Source organism: Pristiophorus japonicus, chromosome 1, assembly GCF_044704955.1.
Source record: "Pristiophorus japonicus isolate sPriJap1 chromosome 1, sPriJap1.hap1, whole genome shotgun sequence".
Lineage (NCBI taxonomy): Eukaryota > Metazoa > Chordata > Chondrichthyes > Pristiophoridae > Pristiophorus > Pristiophorus japonicus.
Genome location: NC_091977.1, coordinates 70,113,687 through 70,131,403, shown reverse-complemented (window position 1 = coordinate 70,131,403; position 17,717 = coordinate 70,113,687). Strand labels below are relative to the sequence as shown.

At 40.7% G+C, this 17,717-nt stretch overlaps 1 protein-coding gene across 3 annotated transcripts in view; it reads left to right on the top strand.

Moving 5' to 3' along the window:
- slc24a2 (solute carrier family 24 member 2) overlaps positions 1-16,845 on the top strand; it is a 299,828-nt gene extending 282,983 nt beyond the window's left edge. For all 3 annotated transcript variants that reach the window (XM_070856791.1, XM_070856790.1, XM_070856809.1), the window contains 3 exons: positions 7,752-7,841; positions 11,642-11,808; positions 15,552-16,845. In XM_070856791.1, coding sequence (XP_070712892.1) covers positions 7,752-7,841; positions 11,642-11,808; positions 15,552-15,801 — 507 coding nt within the window. In that variant the 3' untranslated portion in view covers positions 15,802-16,845. The remainder of the gene's footprint in view (positions 1-7,751; positions 7,842-11,641; positions 11,809-15,551) is intronic.
- Positions 16,846-17,717: the final 872 nt, after the last annotated feature.

Genomic DNA, 17,717 nt, shown 5'->3' with positions numbered 1-17,717 from the left:
TTCGGACGGTGGTGCACTGGCTGTAAACTGTTGCATTACACCAGCAGCACCACTGGGACCCGCAACATCGGAATCAAAACCATGGAAGGTGGAAACAGAACCTATGCAAGGGGTTGAAACTCTGATGCCCCTTAATGGGAGCTCATAAACATTAATTTGGAAGCTCTCCCCTATAGACATTTCAGCCATCGCCGCCATCATCCAGTCTGGATCGTCCGCATCTGGTTGTGCTGGTTCTTGTTCTGTATCTTCAGGATCCTCAGGGTTGGCATCATCATCATCATCATCATGTTCAAAATACATCAGAACAGTCAAATGTTCAACAGCAAGGGAGGGGGCCGGATGGGTGGCATGAGTACTTGCACACATGGTAGGCCAGGTAGCAGGTTGATTTGAAGGGCCACGATGCATTTTCAGGACTTGCCCTCTTCCTTGTGTGCGGGCCCAGCTTGTGCTGTACTGATTGCTTTTCTCCATGTACGACTCATCATAGCAGCTACCCTCTGTTCCAAGGCTGTCAGTGGATGCAGATTGGGTGTGCCTCCTCCTGTTCGAGTTGCTTCCCTTTTGTTGTGGGCCTATTTCTTCTGCAAAGAGTAAAATATAACTTTTTACACAGTGCGTCTTTCTGCAGAGTGGGACATGCAGATAGTTACATTACAATTATGATTACGTTAAAAATGGAAACTATTACTTACACTAACTACTTGACCGAGGTCGTGCCATTTCTTTTTACACTGGCTTCCCGATCTCATGGTATGCACCACTGTGCAGTAATCTTCAGCAACTTGGTTCCAGTGTTTCTTCATTTCTTTAGGTGGCACTTTTATGCGACCTCTGTTGCTGGTATCTAGCTTCTGCCATCTCTGCTCAATGACGTTGACTAATATCTCCACTTCCTCATGCAAGAAATTCTTTGTTCTTAGTGAACGTTGTTCCATTGCTGTATTGAATTGACACCCTTATTTTTCAAAACACACAGTCCTTAATTTGCATGCAAGAATGCAAGCCCCTGTTCTGCAAGTTTAGCAGTGAAAAGCAGCATTCACTGATTTCAGCAGGTGATTTATTCAACAGTGCTGCTAAAAGCACTCGTTCAGACACAAAAAAATCACCAAAATTAAATCCCAAGCCTTTCCAGGGGTCCATGAGCCAAATCAACACTTTTCTTTAAGTCCCTTTAAAAATGGCCGAGTGCCAATGTTACTGGGCTATTGTGCATGCGCGCGCACTCCAACTCGCACGCGCAGGGCTGACGGCATGATGTTGCCTCATTTAAATTAGCCCCGCCCCCTCCACTATCAGAATTGGCTCGACTCTGTGGCTCCGCCCCCCGCTGCTGTGTGCGAGCTACGCCGAGCTCCCAGGGAGCTGCAAGGAGCTGGAGAATTCAGAGGTATTTTTCTGTCGTACTTTTAGGCACGAAAAACAGGCGTCCAGGTCGGGGCTGCGCCGTTCTAGGCGCGGCCAGAAACTTGAACCCATTGACTCCGAGAAAAGAACGAAGGGGAGAAAGTAAGAAAATAAAACCAAAAGTAAAAAGAAATTCTAAGTTTCATTTTGCTAGCACCTATTTTACAGAGGAAAGAACGCATTTGCAATTAAAGACCCGTTTTATATTGTCCGTACCTCTGCTGTGTACGTGGGTCTCACCTGACATCAGTATCCATAAGATGGGCACAGAATAATGATGTAATTTGCTGGTTTCAACCTAATTATTTTAATCAGGTAACATTCATGTTATTGGAACTAAAGACATTGTTGTTTTGTTGACATCATTTCACCAGACTCTCAAAACTGGCTCTAACCGACCAGGAGTGGAGCCAATGAGACCTTCAACCCAAGAACATAGTGGGCCAAAATTCCGGCCTCGCCAGCTGCGTACGAAGTGCGCACGGACCCGTCGAGGCCTCGCAAAAGCCAGCTTTCATACGCGCGTTGCGCATGCGCCAAAAACCGACTTTTCCGATCTGTCAAGTTTTCTTTTGACAGATCCTCCACATCCCCAGGAGAAGGACATTCGCGCGGGAGAGATTGGACTATTTGCCCAACTCATGCCCAGCAAAAATGTCCTTCAAACTTTTACGTCGGATAAAAGCAAGCGCATAGCTTACTTTTACCAGCGTTAAGAGTTTTAAAACATATAACAATTAAATTTAAACACTCATTTTTATATTTAAATCCCTGTCCATTCAGGTAAGTTTGTTTTTAACCCTATTAAAACACACAAAAATATATATTTTGGGGACTTTTTTTATCTAAAACATTTAATTACATTTAATTTCCATTATTTTAAATATGTGAGGTGTTTTATATATTTATTTGTTACGCTGTGTTTCGGTGTCTTAGGGGGTTTTCTCATTGATAGTAATGGGAGTCCGTACAAACAGAGCTCCCATTTTTATCAATGAGAATACTGCATATTGATTGGTGGTCCAGGCCCACGTGACTCCAGCTTGTACTCGGGTACGTATGTACCTGAAAGGCATCTTCCCATGTGTGGCACAGTGAATCTCGGCCTCCAACCGGAATCTCTACTTTCCTCTGGACCATCAAGTACATTCGTAGCTTTTTTCGGGTCGGAAGCCTTCGTCCGAAGGAAGCTTCCGACTGCAATTTTCCCCCCAGTGTGTCTCCACTGTTGCTGGTAGAATGAAGATTGACTTTCTGCTGTCACCAGTGGAACCACTTGTTTGCTGTTCGCTGCACTCTCCTGAATGTAAAAGCATCTTTTAGCAATTTTGCTTTAGGCATTTCAGGGGTTACAATGCAACTGCGATTTAATAATAAAAGGAGCTATCAACAGACATTAGCAAGAGAACGTGAGAAAAGGAAGTGAGCAGGGAAAATCTAAGAACACACAACAGGGATATTAAAAGAAAGTGAAAGAAGAACTTGTATTTATGTAGCACCTGTCACACCCTGAGCATATCCCAAAACACTTCATAACCAATGGATCACTTTTGAATTGTTCTTTAGACAAATTCAATAGCCAATTTGAGCACGTTAAGAGCCACAAATAGCAATGAGATGACTAACGAGTTAATCTGTTTTTTGCTCATGGGATGATGGTTATCCAGGACATTGCGAGAGCTCCCTGCTCCTCTTCGAAAGAGTGCCATAGGATCTTTTACAACCCCTTGAAAAGGTGGTCGGAGCCTTTGGTTTAACATCTCATCTGAAAGATAGCACCTCGGCATCACAGCACTCGCTCAGTATTGCACTGAAGTGTCGGCCTAAATTTTTGTAATCCTGTGCTAGAGTGTGGCCTACCCATGATCTGGTGACTCAGAGGCAACAAGGATTAAAATGCCTAGAAAGTTGATGGATATCTATTACTTAAAACTTACTTATAAAACATGTAGTGCATTTCAATAATGAGGAATTTTGAGAATAAAGTGGTTGTAGTTCAGCGAAATTGGACATTTCAAATTAGATAGATCTTAGAGTGAGCTTTCGATGCATTTATGGAAATGATTATTTATAAAATGGTGGCTGATTTAGAAACCGAAAACCTGAATAAAAACCAGAAATTACTTGAAGCTATAGTAGCAAGTATTGCCCTCAACCATGGAAACCTTTAACAAATGCACAGTGTTGGATTCCTGCAACAACAGGAAAGAAAGTATGGAGACAGAGAACCAAATTAAGGAAAAGGAAGTAAATAAAGCCAACAAATTGCCATTATCTGGAAGTGAAGTAGTCCAGAGGACAGAAACACAAGGTATCTAAGTACATAAGAACATAAGAAATAGGAGCAGGAGTAGGTCATTTGGCGCCTCGAGCCTGCTCTGCCATTCAATAAGATCATGGCTGATCTGATCCTGGCCTCAACTTCACTTCCCCGCCCACTCCCCATAACCCTTGACTCCCTTATCATTCAAAAATCTGTCTATCTCCACCTTAAATATATTCAATCACCCAGACTCCACAGTTCTCTGGGGTAGAGAATTCCAAAGATTTGTGACCCTCTGGGAGAAGAAATTCCTCCTCATTTCCATTATAAATGGGTGACGTCTTATTCTGAAACTATGCCACCTAGTTCTAGATTCCTCCACGTGGGGAAACATCCTCTCTGCATCTATCCTGTCAAGCCACCTCAGAATCTAAGTTTCAGTAAGATCACCTCTCATTCTTCTAAACTCCAATGAGTATAGTCCCAATCTACTCAACCTTTCTTCATAAGACAACCCCCTCATCTCAGATTCAACCTTGTGAACCTTCTCTGAACTGCCTCCAATGCAAGTATATCCCTTCTTAAATTAAAACTGCACGCAGTATTCTAGGTGTGGTCTCACTAACGCCCTGTACAATTGTAGCAGGACTTCCCTACTTTTATACTCCATCCCCCTTGCAATAAAGGCCAACATTCCATTTGCTTTCCTAATTACTTGCTGTACCTGCATGCTAACTTTTTGTGTTTCATGTACAAAGACACCCAGATTCCTCTGTACCGCAGCATTTTGTAGTCTCTCTCCATTTAAAAAATAATTTGTTTTCTTATTCTTCCCACCAAAGTGGATAACCTCACATTTTCCCACATTATACTCCATCTAAAATTTTTGTGCACTCACTTAACCTATCTATATCCCTTTGCAGATTCTTTGTGTCCTCCTCATAACTTGCTTTCCCACTTATCTTTGTATCATCAGCAAATTTGGCTACAGTACACTCGCTCCCTTCACAAAATTCATTAATATAGATTGTAAATAGCTGAGGCCCCAGCACTGATCCCTGTGGCACCCCATTAGTTACAGTTTGCCAACCTGAAAATGACCCATTTATCCCAACTTTGTTTTCTGTTAGTTAGCCAATCCTCTAAGCATGCTAATATATTACCCCCAACCCTGTGTGCTCTTATCTTGTGCAGTAACCTTTTATGTGGCACCTTATCGAATGCCTTTTGGAAATCCAAATACACAACATCTACTGGTTCCCCTTTATCCATCCTGCTCATTACATCCTCAAAGAATTCCCTTCATAAATCCATGCTGACTCTGCCTGACCGAATTATGCTTTTCCAAATGTCCTGCTACTGCTTCTTTAATAATGGACTCTAACATTTTCCCAACCACAGTTGTTAGGTTAACTGGTCTGTAGTTTCCTGCTTTCTGTCTTCCTCCTTTCTTAAATAGGGGCATTACATTTTCGTTTTTCCAATCCGCTGGGACCTTCTCCAGAATCCTGGGAAATTTGGTAGATTACAACCAATGCATCTCTGCAGCCACTTCTTTTAAGACCCTAGGATGTAAGCCATCAGGTCCAGGGGACCTGTACATCTTTAGTCCCATTAGTTTGCCTAGTACTTTTTCTCTAGTGATAGTGATTGTTTTAAGTTTCATCCCTCTCCCAATAACCCATTGATTATTAATTATTGGGATGCTTTTAGTGTCCTCTACTGTGAAGACCAATACAAAATATTTGTTCAGAGTCTCTGCTATTTCCCTGTTTCCCATTATTAATTCCCCAGTCTTATCCTTCTAAGGGACCAACGTTTACTTTAACTACTCTCTCCCTTTTTATATACCTGTAGAAGCTCTTACTGTCCATTTTTATATTTCTTGCTAGTTTACTCTCATAAACTATCTTCTCTCTTTTTTTCGTCATCCTTTGCTGGTTTCTAAAAATTTCCCAATCCTCTGGCCTTGCACTATTCTTTGCAATGCTGTATGCCTTTGTTTTCAATTTGATATCTCCTTTACTTCCTTAGTTAGCTAGAGATGGTTCATCCTTTTCTTAGTCTTTCTTACTGGAATATATCTTTGCTGAGAGTTATGAAATATCTCCTTAAATGTCTGCCACTGCTTATCTACCATCCTACCCTTTAATCTATTTTTCCAGTCCACTTTAGCCAATTCTGTCTTCATACCTTTGTAATTGCCTTTATTTGAGTTCAGGACACTAGTTTGAGACCTAGCTTTCTCACCCTCAAATTGAATTTGAAATTCTACCATGCTATGATCATTCTTCCCAAGAGAATCCTTTACTATGAGATCATTAATTACTTCAGTCTGCTAACTGGTTCCACAACGTATTGTTCTAAGAAACCATCCCGAATAGACTCCTATGAACACTTCCTCAAAGCTACCTTTGGCAATTTGATTTGCCCAATCAATATGAAGATTAAAATTGCACATGATTATTGCCGTACCTTTCTTACAAGCCTCCATTATTTCTTGATTTATACTCTGTGCTACAGTGTAGCTACTGTTAAGGGGCGTATAGACTATTCCCACCAGTGACTTATTTCCCTTATTATTTCTTATCTCCACCCAAACTGATTCTACATCTTGATCTTCTGAGCCAATATAATTTCTCACTACTGCACTGATCTCATCCTTTATTAACAAAACTACCCCACCTCCTTTTCCTTTCTACCTATCCTTCCAAAATGGCGCATACCCCTGAATATTCAGTTCCCAGCCTTGGTCACCTTGCAACCACATCTCTGTAATGGTCAAACCCATTTATTTCTATTTGTGCCATCAACTCAGCTATCTTGTTACGAATGCTGCGTGCATTCAGATAAAGAGCTTTTAATTTAGTCTTTTTACCATTTTTCCCTACACTGACCCCACTTTCTGATGCACTCCTACGTTTATATCCTCTGTTCCTTCCTGTCACACTCTGATTATCATTTCCCCCATCACTACCCTGCACTATTGCCTTCTCGTTTCTTTGTTACTTTTAAAATTTCTGCTTACCTGATCCCTCCCCCTCCAGTGTACAGCAAGACATGCCATTGTAATAGAATCTCATATGAAGAATAACCATTTGGGGCAGTTACACGGGGTTACTGGCACCTTATGGAACCTACCCAGTGGCAGAAAAGGGGGAAAATTTAGGTAGAGGAAATCTGTAGCTAGAGGAAAGGTCAACTTCATTCTTTTTAGTCAGATATATTAAGTAAAAGGCTAGTTCCATAGTATTTTTTACAGTATTATGTTGGAATAAAATGAAGTTCAATTTAGTTGCCTTAAGTACCATTCAGAGAGTAATGTAACATTAATGGCTGTAAAACTGTGCATTCTGTGGGATTCTTAAGATATTTAGGACAAATCCAGTAGGATTTGTAGCACATCTAATTTGATCCTATTTAAGTTTGGAAGAGTTACAGTAGAACGAAGAAGACTCTCTGATATTTAATACAATAATGTCATTTAGGATCAACATTTTCGGCTCTCTCTCATTACCAAAGATTTTAAAAATCTTCTTTATTACTGTAACTCTTGATTAATACAATTGCGAAAGGAGGTGTTAGTGGGGCTTCTGTACAAAAGAAAGCAGGAACTATGTAGAAAAGCTGCTGAACAAATAGTCGGTGCTGGGACCACAACTGTTTACAATATACATAGATGACCTGGAAGAGGCTCGAGGGGCTAGATGGCCTATTCCTGTTCCTAATTCTTATGTTCTTATGTATTCCCAGTCCAGAGATGTCAATAACTCCCTAAAAACAAGCTTTTGTTATATTTGCCTAGGGCATCCATGAATGATTGACAACATAAATATGCCTGGCTGCTCATCATGTTCTCAACTATAATTGGTCTGTGGCACAGGAGATGGCAGAAAAGCAAGGGCAGATAGAGGAAGCTTATTTGCTTGATGCTTCAGAAAACAATTGGCTACTACTGGAAAGTTGGTTATACATTGATGTTTACAGTTTATCACAAGATACCGGTGTGAGTTTGAGATGTTCTAGTTTAGGCACATCCACTTAAAATTGACACAAACTTTGTTTTGTGTTGCAGAAGTTACAGAATTATTTTGCATTATCCTTCTTGGGGTCAATCAGCTGGATTGCAGTCTTTTCCTATCTAATGGTCTGGTGGGCACACCAGGTAAGCACAATAATGTCTTGTAATTATTAACCAGTGATTATAGTAGAGTTTTGCTTTGCAGGTATCATCCCCTTCCTCATTAAAAAAAATTGGTCTTAAGATAATTACGCCTTTCAAAGAGAGAGAGTCTTCATCAAAAATTATTGACAAAACCGTTATCATTTACAAGACCATTGATTGATTGGGGGAAATGGAAAAAATATCATGGAATGGAATCACCAAAACACTGGTTAAAAATCCTGGAATTGCTTATAATAAAAAGAACGCCATTGCCTCAGTCACTATAAAACGATTTCTCCACATACATAATGATCTAAATATGGGTAAAAATTGGTCCTCATGGAGCCTGTTTACTGGGTGAAAAACAGATAAAAGGAACCAATTCCACATGCAGCATCTCGCACCCAATCGAGTGCTGCCATATTGGTAAAGGTGACTTTGCACGCATCCCAGGCGGTCGTCTTAAACAGATTTCGGGGCCCTTGAATATGTTAATAAGAAGCCTAATGTCAGTGTAAGAACCCTGCTGGGAAATTTGTTGGTGTTGGATCTACTGTGCTCAGTTTTTTGGTTCTGTATGCGACCTAGCCAGCAGTCCTTAAAGGGACTGCTAGAGGCAACAACCAAAATGTAAGTTAATTTTTTTTTTAAACTTAACCTTTCTATGGTGCTGGTGGAGAGCAGAAGTGTTCCTTCTGGTTTCACATCACTCCTGCAGGCTGCAGCCGGCCTGCGGGCAGCTGCTTTCCTGTACTCCTTGCCCTCCCCTGCCATGACTTGCTCGAGAGCCATTGCTGGCATTGCAGTGGACCAACATTGACTCCCATGTCACCTGCGAGCTGCCTGAGGATGAGCGTAAGGCATCAGCTGCTCTCTGAGCTTATTAAGATGAAGCCCGAGGACCAGTATTAATCAACAAATGGACCTATCCGTTTGACCGCAGGTCTCATTCCCTGAACCCAGTTCGTGACGGCAAAATGGTGCTACTGAATATCAACCCCATTATCTCGAAACAAATTCTCATTACCTGCACATGATGCCATCATGAGACAAATGGGTTAAAGATCCAGTAAAAATAATGGAGAGTGTGTGTTAAGCATTTGTTCATTAATACTTGCATCAGAAATCTTTTTGCTAATTTATTTACCACTATTTGGTGAAAGCAGAACTTCTTTAAGAATTAAACCATTAAAAGGGACAATGTTTAAATTTAACATTATTTGCCTTTGGAATTTGTTTTTATCTCTATCGTATGTTTTCAATACATTTATCTAAGTATGCCTTGCACCACCAGGAGAACTAATTCAGAAGAGTCATTTTGTCTGATAGGATGATGGAAATGAATTAACATCGGTAGATGCTGTCATTCATCAAGGGTGTTTCAATATTAGTGCCATTTTTCCAATGTGTGTTTTTTTCATAATTATTCTCATCAAGCTGTAAAGCATCTGGCTGTAAGTGACATCAAAAATCCAAGTCAAGTATAATAATAGGCTGAGTAAAGTTGAGCTCTTTCTACTTTGCCCCAGCAAGTTAACTAAACCCTAACCTCAAAAGGTGCAATAATACTATCAATAAAACATTTTTTATCTTTTTATAAAAGCAGTCACTTCTGAAATCCCCAAATCATTCAATTGTCCAAGCTTGCAAACCCTATTCAATACCAGTCAATATTGTGCAGTCTTCAGAACATGTTGTTCCTGGTTCCATGCACTTACAGATCAGAAGTTTAGTCATCTTCAATTTAGAAGTGTCAGCATTGCCAGGAATATCAGAGAATACACGCTCATGGTGAGGGTCATTGGAAAATTACAGGAGACTGGTAAAACCTGGGGATTTTCCCTAATTTGTTGCAGAGAAAAGTTGGGTTAGTTCAAAGACATTGTAGATTAGTATAGATGTGTAGGCATACTCTCTTGCTAAATCACTGGCGGGGAATTGGCTTGAGACTGCCAAGAACACATTTCACATTCATCCTTCACAGTACGTAAAGGGAGATTTTCATCCCATCAGTCTAAACTGGATTAACCCCAGCCATTTTTAAAAAAAAAATGTATTTTTATTGCAGTTGTTACCTTGTTACACTATATCATGCAATACATTCATAATATATAGTGCACATGGCACATTGTAGTAGTGAGTGGTTTATCGATGGGCCTAATAATTGATTCCAGTGTTGTTGGCGGGTACTGCTATGCTTGCCCAGAGTATCAGTGCCCATGGTCTGTGGATGTTCCACAGAATCTTGAACACTCTCAAAACCAAGACACCTGCTCAATCTAGATGCAACTGGAGGGATTCTTTCCCAAACTGTTCACCCAATTTATTGTGCTGCCAATGAAAACAATTCCAATAGCAAAAATTCAAGGTTCGTGAACAGAAGTGACATTATGCTTTATTGCAACTCAACAAACTCTCAGTACTTGTGTTTGGTTGTCCTGGGAGGTAGGAATATTGGCCAGCAAGACAGGTAGTCAAACAACTTGCAGTGAAAATGTGGAAATCTCATTCTGACAAAAACTTGGAAAAGGAAGATAATCTTTTTGAATTGACTATACAGAAAGGGGAAAGAGAATCAAGGGTTTTTTTTGAAAATTGTCCATATGATTCCAATGGAATCAGTGGACCTGAGCGGGAGATGTTCAATATAGTGAGTTTGTACGTATGTTAAAAGTACGTTATTTACCCATGGAGTAGTATTTTATCCATGTATTGGGAGGAGGAAAATTGTATCCCATATCTAAAGAATGGGAATCCAGATAAGATAATTACTCTAGGTTCTCATTTTCCCCTTAACTCACATGGCATCTACTCAGCAATTCGCCAGAGTAATCCAGCCGAGACCAGGAAGTCAGTGATGTGGGGTTTTGAATAGGCTACCCACCAGCTGCTGCAGTTCCCTCTCCTGGTGATTATTAATTCACATACAAATCATGTTGAGGATTGCATGAAGCAACTTTCTTTGCATTACCACTAAAGAAGAATAGCAGGAGTTGTGAAAGGTCATTAAATGCAGAAGTCAAATCTTACCAAACTGAATTTTTTTTTTAATATTATGTTCTCTCATGAGAACAATTTCAAAAGCAGTTCATTTCCCCGACCCCACCTCCAGAGAGTTTGCCCATCAAAAGAGCACAATGAATTTTCATGAGGCGCAACAGGATGCTGGTAACATTTGAATTTGTCACATTTCAACTGCTGATTAATAAGTTATATGAAACATTTAAAAAAAAATAACTGCAACAAAAGTAAAGTCAAATTCCTGGCTGCCGTGTTATTAACAAGTAATCTTTCATCATTGGAATGTTTTTCCCACCATTTTTCTTTGCTCCCGCCCACCAACCCTACTGTCCTTCATTTCCGTCATATCTTTAATGCTTGATTTATGCCATTAGAGAAATAAAACATTGCTCAATGGTCACAGTTGCTTTACCATGTAGTACATATGAAAAAAAAAATGACCTTTTCAGTATGCAACAACCTCTGCAAAACACTCTGCTGAGATGATTTGCCTTCAGAGATATTTATCTCAAATTATGATCATTTCCCTCATCTGGAACTGACTTCTGATTCTATGCTTATAGCCCAGTCCTCTATCCAATACTGTACCCTGAAAATGATTCAAGCCTCTTAATATCTATCCTCTACTGAGTTAATCTCTTTTTCCAGGAATTGTTTAAGCAGAATAAATTGAATGATGCTTCACAGCACTGACCTTTGTATATGTATGCTGATGAAGTTACAAGCTGCTTTTCTTACTGGTGTCACTCAAAGAAATATTCACTCTTTCAATTCTGTAGGTTGGGGAGACAATTGGGATCACTGAAGAGATTATGGGATTGACAATCTTAGCAGCAGGCACTTCTATTCCTGACCTCATCACGAGTGTGATTGTAGCACGGAAGGGACTTGGTGATATGGCAGTGTCCAGCTCAGTTGGAAGCAATATATTTGACATTACAGTTGGGTAAGTTCATGAAAAATAATTTCAAACATTTTATCAATTTTTTCATCTCTTCATTTCATTAATGAAACAACTTTACAATAGAGCGATTGCATAGTTTGTCCAAAAAATAACATTACACAAAAAAAGTTTTAATGTCACAGAATAAGGTTCCTATGGCTTCTTCTCTACATTACTCTTGATAGTTCACTCTATTGAATGTTAAAGGTAAAACAATCAAAATTGGATCTAATTTTCTCATTTGTTACATTTCTGCACTTCTCATTAGCTCCATACACAGTTCGCAAGCAACTGATCAACTCATACGTCCCGACCAATGCCACTGCCAACTTTGATGTACTTAAGCATATTGGGGGCGAAATTTGGGAGCGCCCAGTTTGGGTGTGGTATCCTTCATACAACGGAACTTCCTGCGCCAGTGCAGAAGTCCCACTCTGTGACCTAAATTAGAGTCACCGTCCCTGACAGAAAGTGGAGCGCAATGTCGGGCACCCAACTTCCTGTCCGGGCCGGCTCAGGGACGCTACCCGGGTGAAAGTCAGAGTGCCATGCAGCCTCTCCATGTAATGCTGACCAAAGGCCCTCCCCTTCCGTTAAAGGGGAGGGCACGCTGCTAGCTCTGCAGGGTTTTCAGGGGCCTAACTAGGCTACCGGGGATACGGGGTGCTGTGGCTACAGCCCATCACTGAAACGGATCGTGGCACGGACCCCGCGAGAATAGACATGTAGGCTGGTCCAGTAAGTCGGAGGGCAGCGCAAAATGGTGCCATGCACCTCTCCTTTAAATTTCGCCCCGTGAGCGGAGTGCGACCCGGTTCGTGACCCACGAGGCTGACGCTGACATCGCCTGCAGCAGCCTCATGGGTCGCTGTCGAATTTCTGCTGCAGGGTGAAAGCAGGCCACGGTGAGGCGAAAAGAGGTTGCTGCACATAGAGCAGTGGCCCAGGGCGGTACTAGCGGGGGCGCGGCACTACTGGATTCGCGCCTCTGCTAACTCCCACACTAGGGAGCCAGTAGCCCCCCCTCCCCAGGCAAAAACACTTTTACGCCCCCTGATAAGCTAATGAGAGGCGCAAAGCAGGGGAATTGCACCCACATTTACTTATAATTTCTCCCCTCCTCTGCCAGTAACCTGCTCAAGTAGTCTTTCTACTTATGAGCCCAAACACTGAATATTGGCGAAAGCTTCATGTGACTGCCAACACATGGTTCTATTCTTATCTATAGGAACATAGCCAGTACATTTCCAGCAATGCACTCGCTTCCTTTCCCAGCACCGTCACTTCTGGAGTTCCCCAAGAACCTATCCTTTGCCCCTTCTCTTCCTCATATACAAACTTGTCGGTGACGTGATCGGCAATCACAGGATCCGCTTCCACATGTATACGGATGGCACCCACTTCTATATCACTTCTCTCGACTGCCTCTGTACTGTCAGACTGCTTGTCTGGTATCCAGTCTTGGATGACTTAAAACTTCCTCTGGTTGGCAACCAGTAACTAGTGGGGTGCCGCAGGGATCAGTGCTGGGACCCCAACTATTTACAATCTATATTAATGACTTGGAAGAAGGGACTGAGTGTAACGTAGCCAAGTTTGCTGACGATCCAAAGATGGGAGGAAAAGCAATGTGTGAGGAGGACACAAAAAAATCTGCAAAAGGACATAGACAGGCTAAGTGGGCAAAAATTTGGCAGATGGAGTATAATGTTGGAAAGTGTGACGTCATGCACTTTGGCAGGAAAAAAATCAAAGAGCAAGTTATTATTTAAATGGAGAAAGATTGCAAAGTGCCGCAGTACAGCGGGACCTGGGGTACTTCGCATGAAACACAAAAGGATAGTATGCAGGTACCGCAAGTGATCAGGAAGGCCAATGGTATATTGGCCTTTATTGCAAAGGGGATGGAGTATAAAAGCAGGAAAGTCTTGCTACAGCTATACAAGGTATTGGTGAGGCCACACCTGGAATACTGTGTGCCGTTTTGGTTTCCATATTTACGAAAGAATATACTTGCTTTGGAGGCAGTTCAGCGAAGGTTCACTAGGTTGATTTTGGAGATGAGGGGATTGGCTTAAGAGGAAAGGTTGAGTAGGTTGAGCTTCTACTCATTGGAATTCAGAAGAATGAGATGCGATCTTATCGAAACGTATAAGATTATGAGGGGGCTTGATAAGGTGGATGCAGAGAGGATGTTTCCACTGATGGGGGAGACTAGAACTAGAGGGCATGATCTTAGAACAAGGGGCTGCCCATTTAGAACAGAGATGAGGAGGAATTTCTTCTCTGAGGGTTGTAAATCTGAGGAATTTGCTGCCTGAGAGCTGTGGCATTGAATAAATTTAAGACAGAAATCGACAGTTTATTGAACGATAAGGGGATAAGGGGTTATGGGGAGCGGGCGGGGAAGTGACATTGAGTCTATGATCAGATCAGCCATGATCTTATTGAATGGCAGAGCAGGCTCGAGGGGCCATATGGCCTACTCCTGTTCCTATTTCTTATGTTCTTATGTTCCTCCAGTTCAACTTGGCATTGAATATATTTCCCTCCCTGCCCATTGATTCAGGCTGACCCAAAACATTTGAAACCTTGTCAACCTGTTCAATCCTGAGCTGGATTTCAAATCCCGTATCTCAAAGACTAATTACTTCCACTGTAACATTGCATGTCTCTGTCTTTATTTTAGTCCCTTTGCTACTCAAGCTCTTGTACTTGTCGATTACCTTCATACAACAACTGAATATTAGCATGTGCATAATTCTGTTAAATTATTATGCTTTAGGAAGAAAGAAGTAAGTCAACTTATGAACATAAGAATATAAGAAATAGGAGCAGGAGTAGGCCATTTGGCCCCTCGAGCCTGCTCCGCCATTCAATAAGATCATGGCTGATCTGATCCTGGCCTCAACTCCATTCCCCATAACCCTTGACTCCCTTATCATTCAAAAATCTGTCTATCCCTACCTTAAATATATTCAATGACCCAGCCTCTACAGCTCCCTGGGGTAGAGAATTCCAAAGATTCACGACCCTCTGAGAAGAAATTCTTCCTAATTTTTGTCTTAAATGGGCAACCCCTTATTCTGAAACTATGCCCTTTAGTTCTAGATTCCCCCATGAGGGTAAACATCCTCTCTGCATCTACCCTGTCAAGTCCCCTCAATCTTATATGTTTCAATAAGATCACCTCTCTATCTTCTAAACTCCAATGAGTATAGGCTCAACCTTTCTTCATATGACAACCCCTTCATCGCAGGTTGGCCCTGTGATAGCACTCTGTTCTCTGAGGCAGCATATCATGAGTTTAAACCCCCACTCTAGGATTTGAGCACTTGATCTAAGCTGACACTTCAACAAAGTACCAAGGGAGTGCTGTATTGTTGATGTGGTCATTGAAAATGCGATGTTAAAATGAGGACTCGTCTGCCTATTCAGCTGAATATAAAAGATTCCATGACACTTTTTCAAAGCAGAGCAGGGAGTTTTCTTGGTGCCCTGGCTAATATTCATCAGATTAACTGGTTAGTTGTATAATTTGCTGCAGCACTTAAGGACATGAAAGGCACTGGGTAAGTGCAGGTTATTTCCTTCTTGGTTAAAATAAACTTGGGTCTTCTTTAAAATAATAAAAGCTCAGCATAAGTAGTAATGAAAACATAATTGTGAATTATTAATAGAAGAGGCAGGAGTTTGACTCGCTTCTTCAGAAACATTTGAAGTGTATTTCTTTTCTGTTTTTGCAGCCTGCCTCTGCCATGGCTCCTGTTCTGCTTTATTAACAACTTTGAACCAATCATAGTCCGCAGCAACGGCCTGTTCTGTGCTATTGTTCTCCTCTTCATCATGCTTCTCTTCGTTATCATTTCGATTGGAGCCTGCAGATGGAAAATGAACAAGATTCTTGGACTGATAATGTTTGTACTGTACATTCTGTTTCTGATTACCAGTGTTCTGTTGGAACAGAAGATCATCACTTGCCCGGTGACAGTCTGATCTATGCGACTGTGCACTGTTTTTTCTTTGAGGTACTGATGGGGGAATTATGACTCATCCTGCCTGCTGCAGCTTTATTTTTTTAGATTGACTCAGCTGGCACATGCAATTTAATGGAGAAAGAGAAAATAATACTAAACAATAACAACTATATTTTTTGCTTGATTAATTAATTTTCTGTTCTCATTTCAAGCAAATGAATAAAGTTGGTGTTTGCATCTGTGGCATTCCTGAATGGAGAGATTTACACTTTCTGGGATTTTTCTCTGGGTTAATCTAATGTCTGCAGGAAGACTGCTGCCCACGTTGGTTATACGCCCCTTAAGAAGATTCTTTTCAATATTCCTTTTTTGTTGCAAGGTGATATTTCAGTGGCAGACTTTTTTTCTGCCAGTTTTTCAGATATTGAAATAATATTGCATTATATTTCAGAATGACTGGTGTGAAGTAATTTATTTTTGAAAAGACAATGGTGCATAAAAGATTGGTTTTGATGGCATTTTGGGGGGGGGCATAATGTTGTTGGGTTCTCACAGACAGTTAGCCAAACTTGCCTGTTCTTTGGTTACTGAGAATCAGATTAGCATGGGAGGTGTAATGTTTGGTACAGAGTTACTTCTGTAAGTCTTAGGTTTTTTTTACACATTTATTAAACCATTGCACGATTTTATGTTTTATAACTTTTTTTGCTTAGCACAATTTTAATCACCAGTACATCTCATGAATAAAACAATGAAGCTGCTATAGATCGTGGTACTTGAAAGCAAATTCAATCAGGTGTGAATGGCAATATTAAAGTCATAGAGCTATTAATCTATTATTAAGGTCGTAGTTATTTATCTATTATATACAACATCATCGCTTTGCTGCCTATTGCAGAATAAAATGTAGTCACTGACATTCTGCCATATTGTGGAATTAACACCTTAGGGCCTATAGATCATTTCTGCACTTTACTTGGACAATTATAGACAGACATTGTTGTATGTTTTCTTTTTACAGTATGTCCTTTTTTTAAAGACAATAATACATTTTCAAAGTAAAACCTGATGTGTAGTAGGTTAAGATAGCCTTTGAGTTGTGGTTTAAGATACTGTTAATTTGATTCTTAACTAATTTTTTTTATTGATTCTACATTCCTTTGTTTATTTGATTAGATTGTATTTATACCCTTAAAATGCAAGTGCAGTAATGAATCAAGTTGTTGATCCAATAGGAAAAAAACTCACTGTATAAAGACTTCTGCACAGTTCTCGACATCAATTTTCCTCTCACTGTATAAGCTTTGTGCAGTATTTACTGGGAAACTCTAACACAGGTAGAGGATTTGGCATGGCAACCCGCGTTGCGCACTCCTAGCAACATAGAAACATAGAAAATAGGTACAGGAGTAGGCCATTCGGCCCTTCGAGCCTGCACCGCCATTCAATAAGATCATGGCTGATCATTCCCTCAGTACCCCTTTCCTGCTTTCTCTCCATACCCTTTGATCCCCTTAGCTGTAAGGGCCATATCGAACTCCCTCTTGAATATATCCAATGAACTGGCATCAACAACTCTCTGCGGCAGGGAATTCCACAGGTTAACAACTCTCTGAGTGAAGAAGTTTCTCCTCATCTCAGTCCTAAATGACCTACCACTTATCCTAAAACTATGTCCCCTGGTTCTGGACTTCCCCAACATCTGGAACATTCTTCCCACATCTAACCTAACCAACATCACGCCTAATGTAGATCTTTACTCTTCACGCTACTGTTATTGGCTTTATGTAATATGGTCAATATTCAATTTTGTTAGGATTCAATGTGTTCATTTACAGCTGTCAATAAAAATCAATAATACAGCAATAACCTAATTTTGATGGGCATTAAAGTCTGCACTTGGACATAACCATAATGCTCATAATGAAATGACAT